This window comes from Lissotriton vulgaris, chromosome 2_1 (assembly GCF_964263255.1).
Source record: "Lissotriton vulgaris chromosome 2_1, aLisVul1.2, whole genome shotgun sequence".
Lineage (NCBI taxonomy): Eukaryota > Metazoa > Chordata > Amphibia > Caudata > Salamandridae > Lissotriton > Lissotriton vulgaris.
Window position 1 is genome coordinate 504,347,554 of NC_141687.1, and position 20,357 is coordinate 504,367,910.

At 45.8% G+C, this 20,357-nt stretch overlaps 1 protein-coding gene across 1 annotated transcript in view; it reads right to left on the reverse strand.

Moving 5' to 3' along the window:
* DNAH7 (dynein axonemal heavy chain 7) overlaps positions 1–20,357 on the reverse strand; it is a 1,812,153-nt gene that overhangs the window by 685,486 nt on the left and 1,106,310 nt on the right. The window contains exons 44-45 of the mRNA XM_086955398.1: positions 9,674–9,854; positions 8,311–8,496 (exon numbers count right to left, since the gene is read on the reverse strand). Of these exons, the coding sequence (XP_086811524.1) occupies positions 8,311–8,496; positions 9,674–9,854 (367 nt within the window). The remainder of the gene's footprint in view (positions 1–8,310; positions 8,497–9,673; positions 9,855–20,357) is intronic.

The window sequence follows — 20,357 nt, forward strand, 5'->3', positions numbered from 1 at the left end:
CTGTCTTTCTTTTGTCTCAGCTGACCGGAGAGATACCCGTAAGGGGTTAAGCGAGGGTGGTGGCCTGGAGGAACCATTTGGAGCTATTCATGTACAGTTGATAGGGTGATGAGGACAGGGGAAGATTTTACACTCTGTGATATCGGAATTGAAGGGAAATCAGGGGGCTGGGGAGCCCCTTTTGAGTGTGCTGCTGAGGGTGAGCCCCCAATGATCAGATGATCTAATGAAAGGAGTCTTTTAAGTTGAAGCACTTCTCCTCGATGTCTTTCTATGCTCCCCCTGTAATGTAGCTCAAGTCATTTAATCTGTTTTTCCTCTCAATCAGTTCACAATGTATTTCTTCAAGGCACATGGACTAAGGGGGTCATTAGGACGGCGGGCGCCATCCTACCGTGGAATGGGACCGCCCGCCATTGGTGCGAGGGTCCCGTTTGTGATATTAGGATGCATCCTGCATTCTTGTCATTGCGGCGGGCGGTGCTCTCAGCACCGGCCACGCACTGCCACCATGTTAGCTGCTTTTCCGCCCGGTCGACTCTTCTACTGCCGTGGTAATGTGGCGGGGGGAAATTCTAGGAGGGCGGAGGTTTTTAGCGGGCGGGTAGCCACCGCTATATAGGGGGTGGCGATCCGCCCGCTAACCTAATTACCCCCTACGAGTGGAAATGGTGGGGATGGTGTACTCTCCCAAAAATCAGAAGATTCCCTAAACCTAAAGCTACAGATTACACTTCCCAAGGTGCTCTGACAGGCAGTGTGATACACAGAATGCAGGAGAAGGGTTCATCCAATCCTCCCTCCAATGGGGGTGTTCCTAATGCAGTCTCCGCATTGCATATGGCTTCAGGCGGGAGGGCTTAGTGTTTTGGGGTGGCATTGTCTTCCCCTGGCTTTGTTGCCTACACCCCCTCAAGTAAAACAATCCCCCTTACTTAATGAGACGGCTGCCCGATCGGGAGGGGAAAGGGGATTTGGTGGGGAGGTCCCCTGGTCCCAGGCGGTTATTGGAGCTAGGCAAGAAGGTAAATTGGAGGGGGCGGGGGTGTAGAGGCAAGGGCCATTCAAGGGGAGTCCATTAAGGATCAAATGGGGCCCTGTCTTTTGTTTAAAAGAAACCTGGCGGGTGGTCTACCTAATGCTCTTGTACCGCAGTTTGTTGGAGGGGATACATCTTTTAGTTATTAGAACGGGATTCCCTCATGGATCCCCCCCGAGGGAAGCAATAAACAAAAACAGTGAGGTGCCGAATATTTCAACCCCCATCCTGGACTTCATTTGCTTATTTGATAATGAATCGTCCCCGGTAAATAGAGGTTTCATTCTCAGTTTCTTCTCTGAGATTGAGGACTTAAAGTTGATATCTAGCAGGGACAATTTAAATTTAAAGATATTTTTATCTGAAATTTCTCCCCATTTTAGAGTCACCTGTGGCTCCCTGATTGTTGCAAACTTGGATATGCAGAATTGTGAGCACTTTCTTAAGCATGGGATTGACGGTACACCTGTTACTGAACATGAGTATTTTCCACCCCGGTTCTCTGTAACTCAGTATTCGAATGGTCTAAGGCCCTCATAATCCACGGTGTTGGACGCGTTGGGTCCTGACTTTGATTCCTTACCTGGTAATCCCAAAAATATTGTGGTCCATCTAGGCCATAGGTGATCAATAGGAAACTCAATGTTGGGCCTGACAGATTATCCTCAGGCACTTGGTATGGAGGATGACTTGGCCCAGTGAAATTGGGTGGCAGGAGTATTGAACACCATTTGGCCCAGAGCGGAAAGGAATTAACTTTTGAGATAGCACAGGTGCGCTACTCCTGTCAGGGAATATGTCTGGCCTGGGTCAAAATGGGAAAAAATAGAATTTTTTGAAAACTCTGAACCCTCAAATTATGTGTTTGCAAGAAATCTGGACTTACAAAACACTTGACTGTATTGGGTATTTTGTGTTTTCCAGTTATGCTAAGCGTTCTGAAAGAGGCCACACTAGTGTGGAGGTGGCTATTCTGCTTAAGAATTCAATTAATTGGAACCAGATGTGTTTTAGTCATCCATCCAATATATGCCTGTGCTTGAAGTTGGCATGTTTGGGAGACAATGGTTGTCCATCTTCCTTCTTTTTGGCAAACATGTATATCCTACCTAGGAGACATAGTGACCAATTGGTGAATGTATTCTTTTCATTCGTATATGATATAGTTATCAGCGAAGAGTGTCCATATGTAATAATCATGGGAGCCTTAAACGTCAAGGTCTCCTAATTCTGCCTCAGAAATTTATGTTAACCCTATTATAGAAGACATTTCGTCTATACCAGAGATCCTACCCCCGGAAAATATAAGAAAGGGCAAAAGAGAGTTTAGAAGAATGGACCTGATCATAATAAAAAGAAGAATGCCTGCAGATGAAGCAGCTCCATTAACTTTTTGTCCCCCACCACCCAGAGTCTTTATGACTATGTGGTTGTTTCAATATCAAATGTTTGGGGTCTGTGAAAACTTTTATGTCCTCGCGTCGGTAACGAGTGACCATACTATTATGGCCGTGTCAGTGGCTTTTAAATTACACATATTGGACCCGGGGAATTTTCGTTCAGTCCCGGCCACTTTAACAAATCAAATGGCCGATCCTTTTGGACCTCAAAAAATATGGCTGCAGCCCACTTGAAAATTAAAGGGGTTTATGTAGATCAGTCAGGATGTGTTCCTGACATCCCTATCCAGTTTTTCAAGGCCCAAATTAAAGAGATTCATAAATGACGTTCTAATTCTGCCTAAACCAGGCATAAACAGGGCATTTCCCCTTCAAAAATATTAAACCAAGAAATAAATTGATTAATACGAAAACACATTTTCAGTTTTCCATGGGTTACCAGCAGGAAATGTATCTCCTTAAACAAGTAAGAAGCAGATGTAGAGCTGATAAACGCAGAAAGGATTATGATTCCAAGTCGATCGGTTTGAGAGAGGCTGCAAGGGCCAGAGACTTTAAAAAGTACTGGAGTCTTATTGCATGAGTGGTTTATATTTCCCTATTATATGCAAACAATGGACCAGTAGTTCCTGTGTCGCTATATGCAGATGAGGCTTCACTGATAGAATATTGATGTCAAAAATATTGATGTTCTAAACATAGAAAAAAATATATAGATTACAAAAATATCAACTGCTATACCTAAACAGGTAAATACAGACAGTATCTAATCAAAAATATTTTTGAAAAAATATAGATGTAAAAAATATCGATTTAAATATGTATATGACATAAAATATTATATAGTAAATATATAAAAAAATATTAATTTTAACAAAGTAAATTAAACGTAATATCCATTTTTACAAAATATAACAAATAAACTTAATTTAGAAAAATAAACACACAAACATAATAATTTCTACATAATATATATATATCTACTTTCAAATTATTAATAAACTATTATCTTTATTTATTTTTACATTTTAACCCTTTCGATGCTGATGACGAGCTCAGCTCGTCATCACCCACGGGTGTCGTGTGCTGATGACGAGCTGAGCTCGTCATGGTGCCACTAAAATGGCAATTTCCAGCACAGGGGGGGGAAAACGCCTAGCAGCCATGTGGTTAACATTATATAAAAATAAAATATATATAATTTAGAATATATTAAAAAAACATTCTAGAATAAATTAAAAAATTAAACTATAAAAACAATTAAGTTACATTTCCAAATACAATGAGTGCAACAGTAGAGAAAGTGTTGGCTAGCAAAATCATAAAATTTACTATTCCAATTCCAGTGAGTGCTACAGTAGGGAAAGTGTTAGATAGGGGAGGCGTAAGTAAAAATACTATTTCCACTCCAATAAGTGCAACAGTAGAGAAAGTGTTGGCTAGCGGAGGGGTAAGAATTACTATTCCCACTCCAAAGAGTGCAACAGTAGGGAAAGTGTTGGATAGCGGAGGGATAAAATGCATTATTCCAAATCCAGTGAGAGCAACAGAAGAGAAAGTCTTGGATAGTGGAGGGGCAAAAATTACTATTCTCTGTTTGCATGCTCGGGGGTAAATATCTCACAAACACGCATTTAGAGAACGCGAACAAGCAAAAAAAAATTCAAAGGCGCGGCACGCAGAATTATGGGCAATTTCGCGTTCTCCCCAAGAATGCAAAATTACCCAAATTCCGCAAAATCCGCAAGCGGAACGGAATTTACCGCCCAGGCCTACTTTCTTGTCCCGTTGCTCAATTGCTGCGTTCAAACTGGGAAAATTCTCCATTCTTGGAAGAAGAGTATTGCAGTCCCTCTATATAAGATGAGTCCCAAAACTTCTACATCTAATTACATTTCTGGACGCCTTTGGCAAATTATTCGCAAAGAGCATCCTTTGCCGTTTACACCAGCTTAGGGCCAGAATATTATACCCCTATCACATGCCAGCTTCAGAAAGAAGCATAGCACTTTAGATAACATAGCGGTCCTCCAGACTATCGTAGAGAAATACGTCTTCATCTGGGGTATGCCAATCTATATGGCATTTATTGATTTCTTCACAGCGTTTTATGGGTGTCCCGCATTCTCTTCTGGGGCTCAATATGGAGTTACATTCGGACACCTGGTGCCAGTTTTGATGGGATTATCGCAGGGATTATCTTGTAAGATCCAAACACATAATTGGCTCAAGCAGGGCTGTCTGTTGGCCCCTCTCTTGTTTTCTTTGCATATATCTTATCTTCCCTGCACCTTAAATTCCATGAGGAGGGATGCCCCCAGAATTGAAACAATGTCTGTTGGCTCTATATTATATGGCAATGATGTGGCCATTTTTTATTTAACACCAATGGTTTGGCAACGCGGCTTGGAAGCCTATGTTAAATACGCAAAAGCTCACTTCCAGAAACTAAACATTGCCGAAAGTAAGAGCTTGATATTTTGTAAGAAAGGGCTCCGAATAAAGAGATGTTCCCAGTTGTGTTTGGGTTCTGAAAAAAACAAGTTGATTCCTACCTATACCTAGGGAAAGGTCTTTTTAAAAACTGGTGGGGGTACAGAACACATAAAACTCTGTGCTAGCAGGGCCTTTCCCCAAGCTAGTGCACTGCACAGATTCTACAGAATCTGTGGGAGACTCCATTTTGGGCATGTCTGGTCAGTATGTAAGGTCGAAATTCCTCCCTCCTTGACCTATGCCTCAGATGTGCTAGACATGAGTTATTGGCTCTCCTTTGAGAAGATCGAAGGTTGAATTTAGCGCCAAATTTGTAATCTAAACATTTTGGCTTCCACCATGTTTTGCGTCTTGAATTTGGTTTAGTTTCCTCATATAATTTGTCTTTGGCAGCAGTTTTGAGGAGGGCAATTCTCTCCCCTGGGGAATAAGGTAACACTTAGCGCCACCTTGAGAGCCAAAGTCTCCCTCAGGCTGAAGGAGCAGCTAAATATTTTAGGTACTTTGAGCAAAAAAATTATCCCCCACATGCATCAATCTAGGATTTTGCATTTCTTAAATAGCGAAAATTAAGGAATCGCTATTTAGGAAATGCAAAATGCTATGCATCAAGAAATCCTAAAAGTTTTTAAGATTTCTTAATTTTCGGAAATTGCGATTCCTTAATTGCGAAGTGCAATTAAGGAATGGCATTACATTGATTCCTATGGGCCTAGAGGCCCATAGGAATCAATGTAGTCAATTGGAAGGCAGTAGCAAATTGCGAGTGGCACTTAGAAAATTTCATGGGTGCAGGGGGGGGTCCAAAGGACCCCCCCCAGCACCCCTGAAATGCAATTGAAAGTGCATGTTTCACACACACATGTCCTAATGACATGTGTGTCTGTAACTGGACAGTTTAAAAAATGCATTTTCAAGCATTTTTAAACAATTTCGCAAATTACCACGAGGTTGAACCTCGTGGTAATTTGCACTTCCAATTTGAATAATCGCAATTTTTTTTTTAATGATGCATTGCTTTTAAGGAATCGCAAATTTGCAATTCCTTAAAAGCAATCGCATTTTTGGAATTCGGTAAAAATACCGAATTACTCAAAAATGCTTCATGCATCCCAAAAAGCACTTTTGCATTCGCAAACGGCCGATTTTAAGTAATCGCACCGTTTGCAAATGCAAAAGTGCTTGATGCATGTGGGCCTATGCCTTTGGGCTGAGCTGGAACATCGATTCACCCATGTTAAAGCCAACATTGAAGGAGTATATTGAGTTCTGTGTGCACCAACAGTTTACCTAGAGACATTGCCTTAAGTCAGTCAAAGCCGCAAAACAAGGTGGTCTGTGGGAGTGCCTTGGGGGAACAAACCACAGTCTTATTTAAAATTGGAAACTGCCTCACGGGGTCAGAAGGCTGATGCTCTTGTTGAAACTGCATTTGTTGCCCTTAAAATAAAATACAGGGATTTGGAACAAAATTCCAAAACAAGGAGTGAATCTGTGAGTTGTGTCACCTACAAGTACAAGATATTAATCTTGTGATATTCGTGTGTCCTGAGTTGCAAAAGGCTAGGCATTATTATTTACAGCCTTTATTCCTCAAATGTAATATTAACTCTGTCCCTGAGGCCCATTCTTTTATTTTCTCCCCTCCAAATGAAATTGTAATAGGATGAATCTATATTTTTTTAAAACTTTTTTGGGTATCTACTAGGAATTGTAATGTTTTTTATTTAGTATTATTTCTACTCCTCATCTTTTGAGAATATGAGCTTAGTAATATTTCTTGGAATGCTCTGTTTCTTCCTATACTTAGTTTATCACACTCTGCTCTTTACTGTTTTATAAGATTGTTTTATGTTCACCTGTTTTTGATAGAGTATATGGTAAAATGATTTTAGGAGGTATTTTGATATATATATATTGGAAATTATTTATTGGAGGAAAGGTATTTTTCGATGTATCTGTAGTACATGATTATGTAAACCACCGTAGGAATTCTGTATCATAAAAATAAAATAAATCTGGAAATGTGGATGTTAATTGCCCTTTCACTTCATTATGTGACCTTCTCTTTAATACTGGTCCACAAATGAGCAGTGAGCAGTTTACACCAGTAGATGGCAGTTACTACTGTAGACGGATGGCAATAACGCTTAGGATGACAAGAAAAATAATGATTTCAAGATTACCAAAGGCATGCAGTAACATTATATTACATATACTTTTGCTTTAATACAATTATTCATTAACACTAGACATGAAATATTGTGGTATTACTAAAATGATTGCATAACAAGGGATGTGAATTATAGTGGTAATCATTAAGCTCACCCACTAGATCTACTACATGAATTAATAGTGGGGTTAGTGAAATCAATTAAAAGCACTGGAAAAGGTTACTTTACTGTGGCCCTTATTAGTATAATTAGCGAGCACTGGGTCCGAATATCAGAAGGGCTTGTTAGGAATTATTAATTAGCAATAGAATATGAGTCTTTGAGAATACATTTATGTATTAATTGTTAGAATTGGTCAAAAAGAAACGTTTATTTAAATGCAGCAGATGGTTTTATCAATGGGCACTTAGAATATTTTGATCTAATTAGAACAATGCAGCTTTAGGGTGGCCTCTGAAATGGTAAATGAAGACTCCTAAGTCACTGTTGACAGCTGGTCTTCCTCATCCTCTGCACCATGAGATCAAGGACTCTACATGGAGCACCTTTAATAGGCTTAGAGTGATGTTGATTGTGGAACTGCTGTGTATATAATCTTCTGGCATTCTCAGGCATATTCAATTCCACAGACTTAAATATTATTCTAATTTGTGTATAAATGTAAATGTTAAGAACACTTCAGGATGTTATCAAATACACTGTTGAGTGAACAATTAAGAGCGGAAATGTTGCTTGTGGTTAAATCAAACAGTTATAGCTTATCTGCAAGTGTGAAGGCGAGAATCGTGGTAGGCATTTATAAGGAATGGTTACATGAAGTGCCTGAGATTGTTATTAAGCAAAATCAGTGGCAGTCATGTTCAACTGATTGAGTGAGAATAAAGATTGTGAGGGATTTTTTTAAAGTAATGTGTATCAGAGAGCAGAGAGGAAGAGAAGTTTACCAGAGCAAAGTTCCTAGAAATGGCATCACGAGCGAGTTTGAAAATGTAGGGAAATATATTCTCAAAAGGAGAAATGTCTGCCTTAATCAAAAGGTTAGTTGTATGGTGTAGTTGCTAACAAACTGTAGAAAGATAGAACACTTCTAAAACATTGGTTAAACCCTACCAATATGTACGTGCCCTAGGTAATTTAAAGCTCAATCTTAACCACAGTACAGTTGCACTTCAACAGCAATGTTAGTAATAGATGCATTTACTTGTCGATAACTGGATGTGAAGGCTCCAAGGTAAGCCACGATTCCAGATGAGAGAAGGATATCTCCAGTTAGGTTGATGTAAAGCTTTCCCAGCTCCACAGCCGTTAGGCTCCAACGAGTTTTTTCGCCTCCAAGTCCTCCAATCAGCTGTTCTGCTCGATCTAACTTTTTGCTGCACAAGTCAACCTTAAAAAAAAGAATGTGATTACAAATAATTTGGTTTCTGCATTGCGCTTGATACAATGTAACATCTCATACATTACAAGTTAATAATACTGTCTTACGTTTGCCATATTTGGAGAACCAAACTCCTTCTTGGAGAAGCCATTTTGTATATATGGCAAACAGGGACATTGTTTTGGGATAATAACGATAAACTTGATGGTTCAGTCAAACTGAATGGCTCCTTTAAGGCTGCCTCAATCCAAAGAGAATGTGGATGAGCACCTCAACAGCACCCGGCCGTTCTCTTACATCTTTCCGTTCATCTTTATGTTCCTGGGATTCCTCTGAGACCAGAATCATAATTCTGTTGTTGCTTTGAGTCCACGATATTGCAATGGGATAAGAAGAATACTTAACCAAGCTTTTGGGCCTCCCTTCAAATATCACAGGTTTAAAGACCTAACTGGGTTCAGTTCTAAAGGCCCACCCTTCAAAAGGTTTCACATTTACACATGCCGAATGCCGCCACAGACCATTCCCTATGGTATTGCACTTTTCCACTATTTGAAACCATTTGCACTCGGTATGCAACACGTGATTTTTTTAAAGCTGTTAATCTCAATTGATTTGCAAAAAAGAGACACCTTCACATATTTGATGAACATTACATGTGTGCAAATCTTGATGCTTCTACTTCACTTTTAAAAGGCACCTAGTCTAGGCTCTGCCAAAGCTCTTCTAGTCTAACTATATATTTGTGTCACTTAAAAGTTATGTCGGGTTCGGGCATGACATTTTAATCCTGGGAATTCTGCCCGAGATTATAGTCATTTTCTTTCAGGGCTTCTGAGGCTAATTAAAAGACGCTTTCCTTACTAGCGATATCCTTCAGAAATCCTGAAATACGTGCAAATCTGCTCTTTTTGCCTCAATAACCAATGCTGGTGTTTTTCCTGGGCTTAACAGAATGTTTGAACAACTGGGCTTTCTTCATTTCTAGTCATCTGTCATACACATTCATTTTGGTATGATTGCAAGCTGTATTTATATGTGTCTTCCATCTATTTTGTATGTGCTGTGTGAGCTACAACCCTGAATCCAACCCCTCTAAGCTTCAGCTGTCTAAAAAACAAACGAAAACAACTGTTAATTAGTTTGTGCACGTGATTTCTATTATGGTTATATGAACCATTCATACCTGATTCTCAAGGTCAGCTTTCTTTTGCTTGTTCTCTTCAAGGGTTAATTCAAGTTTTCCCAACTTGTCCTGAACTTCCTTTAACATTGCTTGCTTCTTCTTTAGGCCTTCCATAGCAACCCTCAGTTCATCTTCAGCCTGGTTTAATTTTATTTTCTTCGGGGCTACAACTTTTGCCACCCTAAAACAAGAAAAAGTAAGTTACTATAAATTACGAATAATGCACAAGAATCATGTCAGTGCACCCTTTAATCCCATTAACATCCTACACATATACTTCGACTCACATGTATTTTACATTTTGAGAATCTTGTCTCCTGTAATATATGTTATCAGTATTATCATGAGTATTTTGTATTTGTAAAGCACATGTATCACCCAAGCTAGGGTCTTAAGGCACTGAATAACAAATGTTTATTGTTACCGAACTCAATGGTACTCATTTTACCGACCTCAGATGGCTGAAAGGCTCAGTGGACGCATCGGGATTTGAACCTGTGACCATGAGATCGAACAAATGCCACTAGAGTGGACAAATTAGTCCACTAAGCCACCAGACCACATCAGGAATGTTTGCTCACTTGAACATATTGTACAGCTAGTGCAAATGTGTTATTAATGTTACATTATGATCCTACTTGACATCCACTGACAGGTGAAGTGAAAGGCGCATGCCACTCAAGCATGATTCTAGTTATCGTCCGCTTCGATGATGATGGTTGACCAGCTCCATAGGACAGAAGACAGCATGCAAATGGCCAACTAAACACTATCTTTGAGCCTTAAACATTGGAATATGTGTTTGCTCTTTAAGAGTTTTCTTGATTTAGATGATTTGGCACATCAATTTTTTGTACTAGTATTTTATTGATAGCAGCGTACCACAATCATAGATGGAAAGATCATTATTTCCACTGTCTCAAGTCGTTCACCACACACATCAATCAAACCAAGAATGTTATAAGTTTTCTGATAGTCCGGGCTATGTTTGGAGACAGTAGAACAGTAGAAAATATTGGATGAAAAAGCCTCAACCACACTTTTTTTTTTTTTTTTTTTTTGAAAACCTTTATTGAGCCTTCACATATTAGCACACAGCTCGTCGCCTACAACCCAACCGGGCCGGCCGCTAATAAAGCGTATAAGCAATAAATATGCATTAACACAGTACATGCGGTCGTGAGGACTTGAGGATGAAGCATCAAAAGGAAATTGTGAAGAAGGAGTTGCGAATGGTCCATGCCAAATTATGAGGTTTTCGTTTTCTGTTTTATACCTAAAAAAAAAGGGAAAACATTCAAACTTCGGGAAATCACGTTGCCATCGACACAGGAAACCGAATGCCATTCAGGTGGAAGTGTGCCTCTGAGTCCATTCAAATAGCGCTTTGCACATCTTGGTAAATACCGTAGCAATCGCCCCTTTCCGTTATACCGCCCCCACCCAGTGCAGCCCCCCCTCCCACCATCATGCCCTCCCTTCACATTCACTCATCCTCATCCGACTCCAGTGTGTCCCCTTCAGGGAGTGGCTCACAAATCTCACCCCGGTAAACATTCCATGGGGACCAAACTTTGTTCCACTTGGCCGGGCACCCCCTGGATAAATACACCGCCCGCTCCGTGACCATGGCCCTATCCATATTCACACACCATTGGGAGGCCTTCGGCAGATCTGCCACCCCCCAGCGCTGCGCAATGTCCCTCTTCGCCATCATCATACCAATCGTCACCCAGAGGCGGCCATGTCGGGACAGGTCAGTTGGTTCCCACACATTAAGAAGACAGCGACGTGGCTCTGGAAGCACGGAGACCTCTAGGACTTGTGAGACGGTACGCATGACCTGACATCAATATGTTTGTATAAGGGAGCAGTCCCAGAGTGTATGGAGTAGTGTGCCCTCCTCCCCGCAGCCGCGCAAGCAGAAGGGGTCAGGGGCTCGCTGTATGTGATGAAGCAATGTCCTGGTGTAGTATGTCCTGTGCAGAACCTTGAGTTGGATGAGTCTCATTCTAGAGGATATGCCCGCCTCTTTAGGGGATGCCAGTGCCTCGTTCCATTCGTGTTCATCCATCTCCCCCACTTCCTGCTCCCATTTTCCCTTAAGAGGCACTAGCGGGTCTGGGGAATTATTCAGGAGTTTCCGGTAGGTAAGGGAGGTGGCCTTTTCCACCATATAGTCAGTTAAGAGGCGATCCTCTAGCGGGGACGACTCTGGGAGAGTTGACCCCACCGGAATAACCGCCAGCAGAGCATGACGCACCTGAACATACCGATAGGTTTCATGCGGTCCCATTTCGTAGAGTTCCTTCAGGCGGTCGAACGTGATGACAGCCCCATGGTCCCACATGTCTCCCACTGTTGATATGCCAATGTCGTCCCAGCGGGAGAACCCCTTGCTGGTCCGAAGGTTGCCCAGAGCACGTGAATCCCAAAGCGGGGTGAGCTTAGTGATAGTATCTTTCCAGCCCAGCGCAGCGGTGGCTGCGTGCAAGACGGATACCGTGATCTTAGTGGGCCCCTTCAACAACCTGAGTTTACGCTTGTCATAGAGCGGGGCCAGCAGGGTACCCGCCCCTAGCTGGGCCCGATCCGCTTGGAATGCAGGGTCCGACTGTGATGCGTGCAGCCATTGATTAATCGGTCTAAGCTGAGCCGCCCAATAGTAAAGTTGAAGGTTAGGGAGTGCGATGCCACCCTCGTACCAACCTTTACAGAGCTTGGCGTGAGCTATCCGTGCCGGGCGATTGTGCCATAGCAGACCAGAGACCACCGCCGCCACCTTTTTGAAATACCTGGGGGGCACCGCAAAGGGGGTGTTGTCCAGTATATACAGAAAGCGGGGCAGGGATTTCATCTTAAAGAGGGCTGCCTTTCCCAGCATCGTTAGTGGTAACCCTGCCCAGAAGCTCGCATCTCGCCTGAGGCGATCCAGCGGCGGCTCCAAGTTCAACTTTTCGAATTCCGTCGGGTCACTCGTAACATGAATACCTAGATATTTAAAGGACGGGCCGGCCAATCGCAGGGGGCAGTCAGAGCCAACCGCGGGTGGGCTGCCCGCCAGGGTGTATAATTCAGATTTAGTCCAATTAATGGTGTAGCCCGACACCTCCCCGTGGGCATTGCAGATACGTAAGAGAGCCGGGATGCCATGGTCAGGGTCCGTCAGGTATACAAGCATATCGTCCGCGTAGAGCGAAATGCGGTCCTCCCAGCCCTCCCTCCATTGAATCCCCTTAAGCAAGGGGGTGGTCCTAATGCGGATTGCCAAAGGCTCTAGCGACAGTGCAAATAGGAGGGGGGAAAGAGGGCAGCCCTGCCGAGTGCCGCGTTTGAGCGGGAAGGAGCGTGAAATGTGGCCATTCGCCACCACATGCGCTACCGGCCTGGTGTACAGCAGTTTAACCCAAGATATGAAGACAGGGCCGAAACCCATGTACTGGAGAACCTCGAAGAGATAAGCCCATTCCACCATGTCAAAGGCCATCTTGGCATCTAGGGCCAAGATGGCCGCTGGTTCATCGAGTTCATCCGTTTTGGCCAACACCCCATGCACCCGTCGTAGATTGAGTGAGGTGTTCCTGTGGGGCATGAACCCGGACTGGTCCGGGTGAATTAGATCAGAGAGGTGGGGCAGGAGACGATTTGCCAGCAGTTTCGCCAGAATTTTACTTTCTGCGTTAAGTAAGGATATAGGGCGGTAGGAGGAGCAGTCCTCCGGAGGTTTGCCAGGCTTGGGGATAGCCACTATCGTGGCCGTTCGTTGGTCTAACGGGAGTACCCCCGCAGTACGGCACTCCTCATACATTCGAAGCAGGTATGGGCTAAGAACGGCAGTGCGGTCCTGGAACCACTCAATTGGGATGCCGTTTGGTCCGAGCGCTTTGCCCGTATGCAGGGCCCCAATGGCGATCCGCAGTTCGTCAGCAGTGAAAGGCGTCTCAAGCTCAGCCGTCGCCTCGGGCAATAGTGCCGGGATGGGCAGATCATACAGTGCGCTTTGGGCCGCAATGGCCGTGACGTCCCGCTCCGGGGTGTAGACTTTCTCGAAGTGGGCAGCCAACTCTTCTGCTATCCGAGCTGGGTCCGTGTGAATGTTCCCCAGGTCATCCCTAACCTGTTGAATCCCCTTGGCACTCCCGCCTCTTTTGTCTAGCCAGGCCAGCATTTTCCCTGCTTTGTCCCCCAAATCATACACTCGGTTTTGTGTGTCAGTGATGTGACCTTGTGCAATGTGTCGAGCGTGGTCTGTATAGAGACGCTGGGCCAGCGTGAGCGCATGCAGTGTGTCGTCAGTGGGGTCCGTTTCATGGGCAGCGGTTGCGTCACGCAGTCGTATCTCGAGCGCCGAGTGTTCCGCCGCCTGTTCTCGCCTATACGAGGTTATGGAGCTAATAGCTTGCCCCCTCAGGACAGTCTTATAGGCCTCCCATAGCACCTCAGCCGAGGCTGCGGTAGGCTCGTTCTCCATGAAGTAATGTGTTGTGGCGGTCTGCAGCGCCTTCCGGACCTTCGGCACCTTAAGATATGAGGCATGCATCGGGAAGATGCGGTGGCGTGAGCGTGTTTGTGAAGTGATGGTGAGAGTCAGTGGGGAGTGATCCGAGATGCCGCTTGGGTGAATGAGCACCTCTTCTACGCGCTGCAATCCATCCCCAAGCGCCAAAAAGTGGTCAATGCGGGACAGGCTATTGTGGACGGTGGAATGGAAGGTGTACTGTCGTAATGTAGGGTGAACGTGCCGCCATATGTCTACCAGCCCCAACGCCTCAAGGAACCTTTGGAATCTGGAGGGACCCCCGGGGAGGGCGGGTGCGGGGAACCTGTCGATTAGTGGGTCGGCAGGGGAATTAAAGTCCCCGCCTAACAAGGTGTCACCCTCGGGGAGGGACAGTAGGAAATCGCCCAGGGCAGGCAGCATCACTGAGTGCAAGGACGGCGGGATGTACACTGATACTATTGTCAGGGGGCGCCCCTCCCATTGACCACTCACCGCCGCAAAACAGCCCTGTGAGTCGGTTTTTGTGCTAATGGTGATAAAAGTTGAGGATTTTCTAAGTAGGATACCCGTGCCCCGGGACCCAGTGGAGAATTCAGAGTGGGCCAACATTGAATACCCTCGCCTGTCCAGGGCCTTGGTGGCAGTACCCATTAGATGGGTCTCTTGAAGGAGTATGAGGTCAGGTTTATGTCGCTTGACCTCGGACAGAACTAGGCCTCGCTTCACTTTATTACCCAAACCACGCACGTTCCATGCCAGAAGCTTGAGGGAGGAGCTGCCCAATCGCGTCTCACCCGCCTGCATCACGTTAAGCCGCTCACCCACCACCATCGAAACTCAGGGGCCAGAACCCTCAGCACATGGCCCACCCTCCCAGCATCGTTCCAGTAAACAGCACCGTACATTCTACATTGTTCGATCGAAAGCATGAATTTCCCGTCAAACCAAACAAGTCCCCCCCCCAACACCCCCCACCCTGCCTCCCTGCCAAACGGACTCAAAACTGCCCGCCACCCCAACTTAGCAGAGCGCTTAACCCATAGCTGAAACAGAGTACTTGCACGTCGGGGGAGAGTGTCCCCCAAAGCAGGCGGTCCCTTTGCAGCCCTCGGGCGTCCGGGCCAGTGTCCATTAACGGCTCTATGGAAAATCAGTGGGAGTAAAGTTCAGGAGTAACTCGGTAGTCCCTTGTGGTCTCTTCATTTGCCGCCAGCCGCTCCCAATTGGTCCTGTGGTGGTGATCCATTCTCGCTGTTCCTGGATGGGGAGCGGGAGCCCCGCCGGCTCGTCCCCCCCGATCTGTTGCGTCGACGGTTAGAGGTGCGGTCCACTGTGCGCCAGCCATCCAGCCATTCCCTGGCAGTCTCTGCTGAATCGAAAAACCAGACCTTCTTATCCGCTACCACTCGTAGCCGGGCCGGAAACAGCATGGAGTACGGCAGTTCTTGGTCGCGAAGCGACTTTTTAACTTCGAGGAAAGTCCTCCTCTTACGGGTGACCTCCGCCGTGTAGTCGGGGAAGAATGAAATCCTTGAATTCTGGATTTGGATGGGCGGTGCCACCCTAGCGGCCTGGAGGACTGCATCGTGGTCTCGAAAGTTGAAGAGTCTCGCCAAGATGGGGCGCGGAGCGGCACCCGGGGTAGGCGTCCCGCCCGGGACCCGGTGGGCCCGTTCTACTGTGAAGAAGTTGGATAGTCCCTTCGGGGCCAGTTTGGTCTTTATAAGGTCTTCAACATACAGGTCCATGGCCCCCTTTGTTTCAGACTCCGGGACCCCCAAAATACGGACGTTGTTGCGTCTGGAGCGCCCCTCCTGGTCATCCAGCTTACTTTTCAAAAGTTTATTGTCCGCCTGCAGCCTCTCCATTGCCACTTGCAGGTCCGAAACGTCTTCTATTAAAGATTTGGTCACCACCTCCACCTGCTTCACCCTTTCGCTCATTTTCTGGAGGTCGGCTCTGATCAGGGTAACCTCCGCCGCGGTCGAACCCACCGTGGCCTGCACCTGCTCCAGTGTCCTTAGCACGTCGTCCAGCGTGGCCTTTTTAGCGCCGTCATTGTCAGCGCCCTTCCCCAATGATTTGCGCTGCTCAGATTGTGTGGCCGACTGGCCCTCGTAGGCATATTTCCCAAGCTTCGCCTGAGCAGCATTCTGCCGTTGCCCCTTCCCCGCCATTGCCGTCCAATGAGACAAAGTCTAGGCTGGAACGGGCCGGAGGTCCGTCGCTGTCCACGGGGGGGGGGGGGGGAAAGGAATGCAGGGGGGGTTCAGAACTGGTGGGGGGCCAAAGTCCGCTGGTGCTATACAAGTGTCGCCGGCCGCCGCGGAGCTGTGGCGGCCTCGGCCAGTTCAGCAAAATGGCGTCTGGTGCCGTGCAGGACCTCCGGTCCGTGTCGAGCGCAGCCAAGGGGCACAGATGCCCAGCGTCACCGTGTACTCCACGGGAGGGGTAGAGCAGCCGGCGGGGAGGATCGCTAGCCAAAGGTGTCGGGCGATGGCGTCGTCGGCTACTTCCGGGTGGTTACGCCGGGGAGGATGAACTTCCGCCCGGCCTCAGGATTCACTTGACACCGATGCTCGCCTCGTGTCACCAGGCCCGTCTCGCCCAAGGGACGGAGATGAAGTTTCGCCCCGAAACCGGGGTCCAGGCACTCCCAAATTTTCTGTGCCGGTGCCGCTCGGTCACCGCACCCAGGACACCCTCTTCGGACTGAGTAGTGCGCGGATTGGCATGCGGATTGTTGCGGGAAGCCGCCTTGCTACGGGAGCCTCTCTAGGTTGCTGCCGCCATCATCGGCTGCTAGCCACGCCCCGTCAACCACACTTTTGTGGAAAACTTCATCATAGCTTGTCCCACGCTGATAAGGTGGTACTAGCAGGGTGACTGCAACCTCAGTGGGAGGTAGTTCACAATAAATGTTCCTGCATAAATAAGAAGTCCAGAATACTGTTAAACATTGCTTCTTTGTATAAACAAAGCAATTGGATTTTTTTTAAGGTACACAGGGCCGGATTACAATTCAGAAAATAAATGAAAATTTTGAGTTTATGTCTCAATCATCCTATCAGTTGTTAACATATTTCAGCCCTTGCAACAGCCCAAAAAGGGTGTCGGCCTTTCATCAGTGTGGACTGATCGCTAATTCTAGTTTAATACTACGTCTGTATACGGCTAGAGGTAAGAATATGTCCCATCTGGCAAGTCAATTTTTTGTCTTTTCAACATTATGGATAGTGTGTAGATGATGTTTAACAATGACCCTACTTCTTTACCTTATCCAGTGATTCATGCTTAACATGGACATAATAAATAGACAAGACAAGTGGAGATTAGGGTGCTGAATAGGTGCACAATCACGACATGGTACCCTTAAGGAAGTGTGTGACTTCCGCCAGGTGTGGAAACGTCAAACCTAAAGGTATGATTTTATTAACGAAGACATGAGTAACCACATTCGCAATTTCTTTTTATATTGATGTATGGGTCACAACAAAACAGATTGTGACTATAGGGGAATGACCCTCCCCTTCCTCTCATGACACTCTTATGACATACTTAAGTATCCCACAAAAGGTGAGGATACAAGTTCAACCTAGAATCAGTAATCAACTCACTTTTTACATCTTGCTCTAGGTTTTACAGCGTTTCAACACGTTTTGCCAACACTATTTGTCTATCTATGAAATGCATGTGCTAGGCGATCCTTCCATGAAACAACTGTACAAAATCTCTCTTCACATATTTTCAAAAAGTATGAGAACGCAACAGAATAACCAGACTGTATTTTGCTGCAGGGATCAAGATATTACAATGAAAGAGGGTGAATAAATCTGATTGCATAATTTGTGTTACATGTTATTTATCCTCACGAACAGTCTTATGTTATATGTATTTGTGCAGCAAACAACACATGAGGGAGGGTATCCTGGCCCTAAAGAACAAGTTACTTACCTTCGGTAACGCTTTTTCTGGTAGATACAGTATCTGCCTGTGGATTCCTCACCTTGTGAATATCCCCTTGCGTCAGCAACATTCGGAAATTCTTTCGTAGCTTCGCACCGACGTGGGCGACGTGATAGAGGCACGGCATTGCGAGCGACTCCGCTGACGTCACCGACACCTTATTAGGCCCACGCCGGCGTGATGACATCAGTTCCACCCTTTTTTCCGTGCCTTCGAGGCACAGGGACGGACCAATGACAGTAGATATATATACAGTATACACAGTACACAAATGTTAAGATAAAACACACACACAGTGTGAAGCCAATGCAGGAAAACATTTAAAATAAAACATTTCCTTTGAAAATAATATACATATATATATATACACATTACATTACAATTACTCTGGTATAGAAGAGTGGACAACGGGGAGGCGGGTGGGTCAGTGAGGAATCCACAGGCAGATACTGAACTTACCAGAAAATGCGTTACCGAAGGTAAGTAACTTGTTCTTCTGATAGATACATCTGCCAGTGGATTCCTCACCTTGTGAATAGATTCTCACAGCAGTCCCCACTCCCGGAGGAGGGTGTCCACTCTGCTATACCAAGGAATCTTGGAGGACACAGCGTGCAAAGCGGCCGTCCCCCCTCACTTCGGAATCCAAGTAGTAATGCTTTGCGAAAGTGTGGATGGAGGCCCAAGGCGCGGCTCTGCAAATGTCCTCTACAGGCCCACCACTAGCCAAAACAGATGTTGCAGACTTAGCTCTAGTGGAATGAGCCCTTATACCCTCTGGAGGTTCCTTACCCGCCAGGGAGTAGCAAATCTTGATCCATCTTGATAGCGTGCGCTTGTGCACAGCCTTCCCCTTCCTGCAGCCAGCAAATTCAACAAACAGCTGGTCATCCGACCTAAACTCTCTCGTCCTGTCCAGGTAAAAACTCACCGCCCTTTTAGGGTCCAGGCGGTGAAGTCTTTCCTCCTCCTTGGAAGGGTGAGCGGGAGGATAAATGGGAGGGAGGGTAATGAAAGAAGTTCCCACCTTTTGCAGAAAAGCAGCCCTGGTCCTAAGAACCAATTGATCAGCATGAATGGATAAAAACGGAGGCTTTGAACTAAGAGCTTGAAGCTCACTTACCCTCCTTGCTGAGGTAATTGCTATCAGAAGAACAGTCTTGAAAGACAAAAGCCTCAAGGGACACTTGTGTAACGGCTTGAAAGGCGAACCCATCATGAAAGTAAGTACAAGGTTCAAGTCCCATTGAGGCACAATAAAAGGAGTTGGAAGAAATTCATTGGTAAGGCCCTTGATGAACCGTAAAACGATAGGTGACTTAAACAAAGAGGGCTGGTCTGAAAAACAAAGGAAAGCCGATAAGGCCGACAAATAACCCTTAATAGTTGCCACTGCAAAACCCTGCTGCGCCAAGGAAAGAGCAAATTGAAGAATATTGGACAAACAAGCCCTTAAAGGGTCAATTGACTTCTCCCCACACCAAGCAACAAACTTAGACCATCTATAGGAATAAATGGACTTCGTGGAGTCACGCCTGGCTGACAAAATGACATCCACCACATCGTGTGGGAGAGAAAAGGAACTCAGGTTGCCCCGTTCAATCTCCAGGCATGAAGGTGTAAGGTCTGGAGGTGGGGGTGTAGAACCTGCCCCTCCATCTGGGAGAGGAGATCTGCCCTGTGAGGGAGATGGAGCGGCGAGCACGAGGAGAGGTGAAGAAGATCTGTGTACCACACCCTTCTTGGGCAATCCGGGTTGATCAATATAACTTGGGCATGGTCTTGGCGAACCTTCCTCAGAACCCGAGGAATCAAGGGTATGGGAGGAAACGTGTAAAGGAGTTGCGAGTCCCAACTAAACTGAAACGCGACCCCCAAGGCTCCCTGCATCGGAAACTGGAGGCTGCAGAATGACGGGCAGTGAGCATTCTCGTGAGTGGCGAACAGATCCACCAGAGGAGTTCTCCAAGTCTGAAAGACCTGACGAACTACCTCTGGATGGAGCCTCCACTCGTGGTCGGCGGAGAACTGCCGACAGAGTGTCTGTACGAACGTTCAGAACTCCAGCCTGGTGATTTGGCATCAGACAAATCTGATGGTCCTGAACGCAGGACCAGAGACACAGAGCCTCTCTGCAGAGACACTGCAACCCCACTCCTCCCTGCTTGTTAACATACCACATTGCGGTCGTGTTGTCCGTCAGGACTTGAACTGACT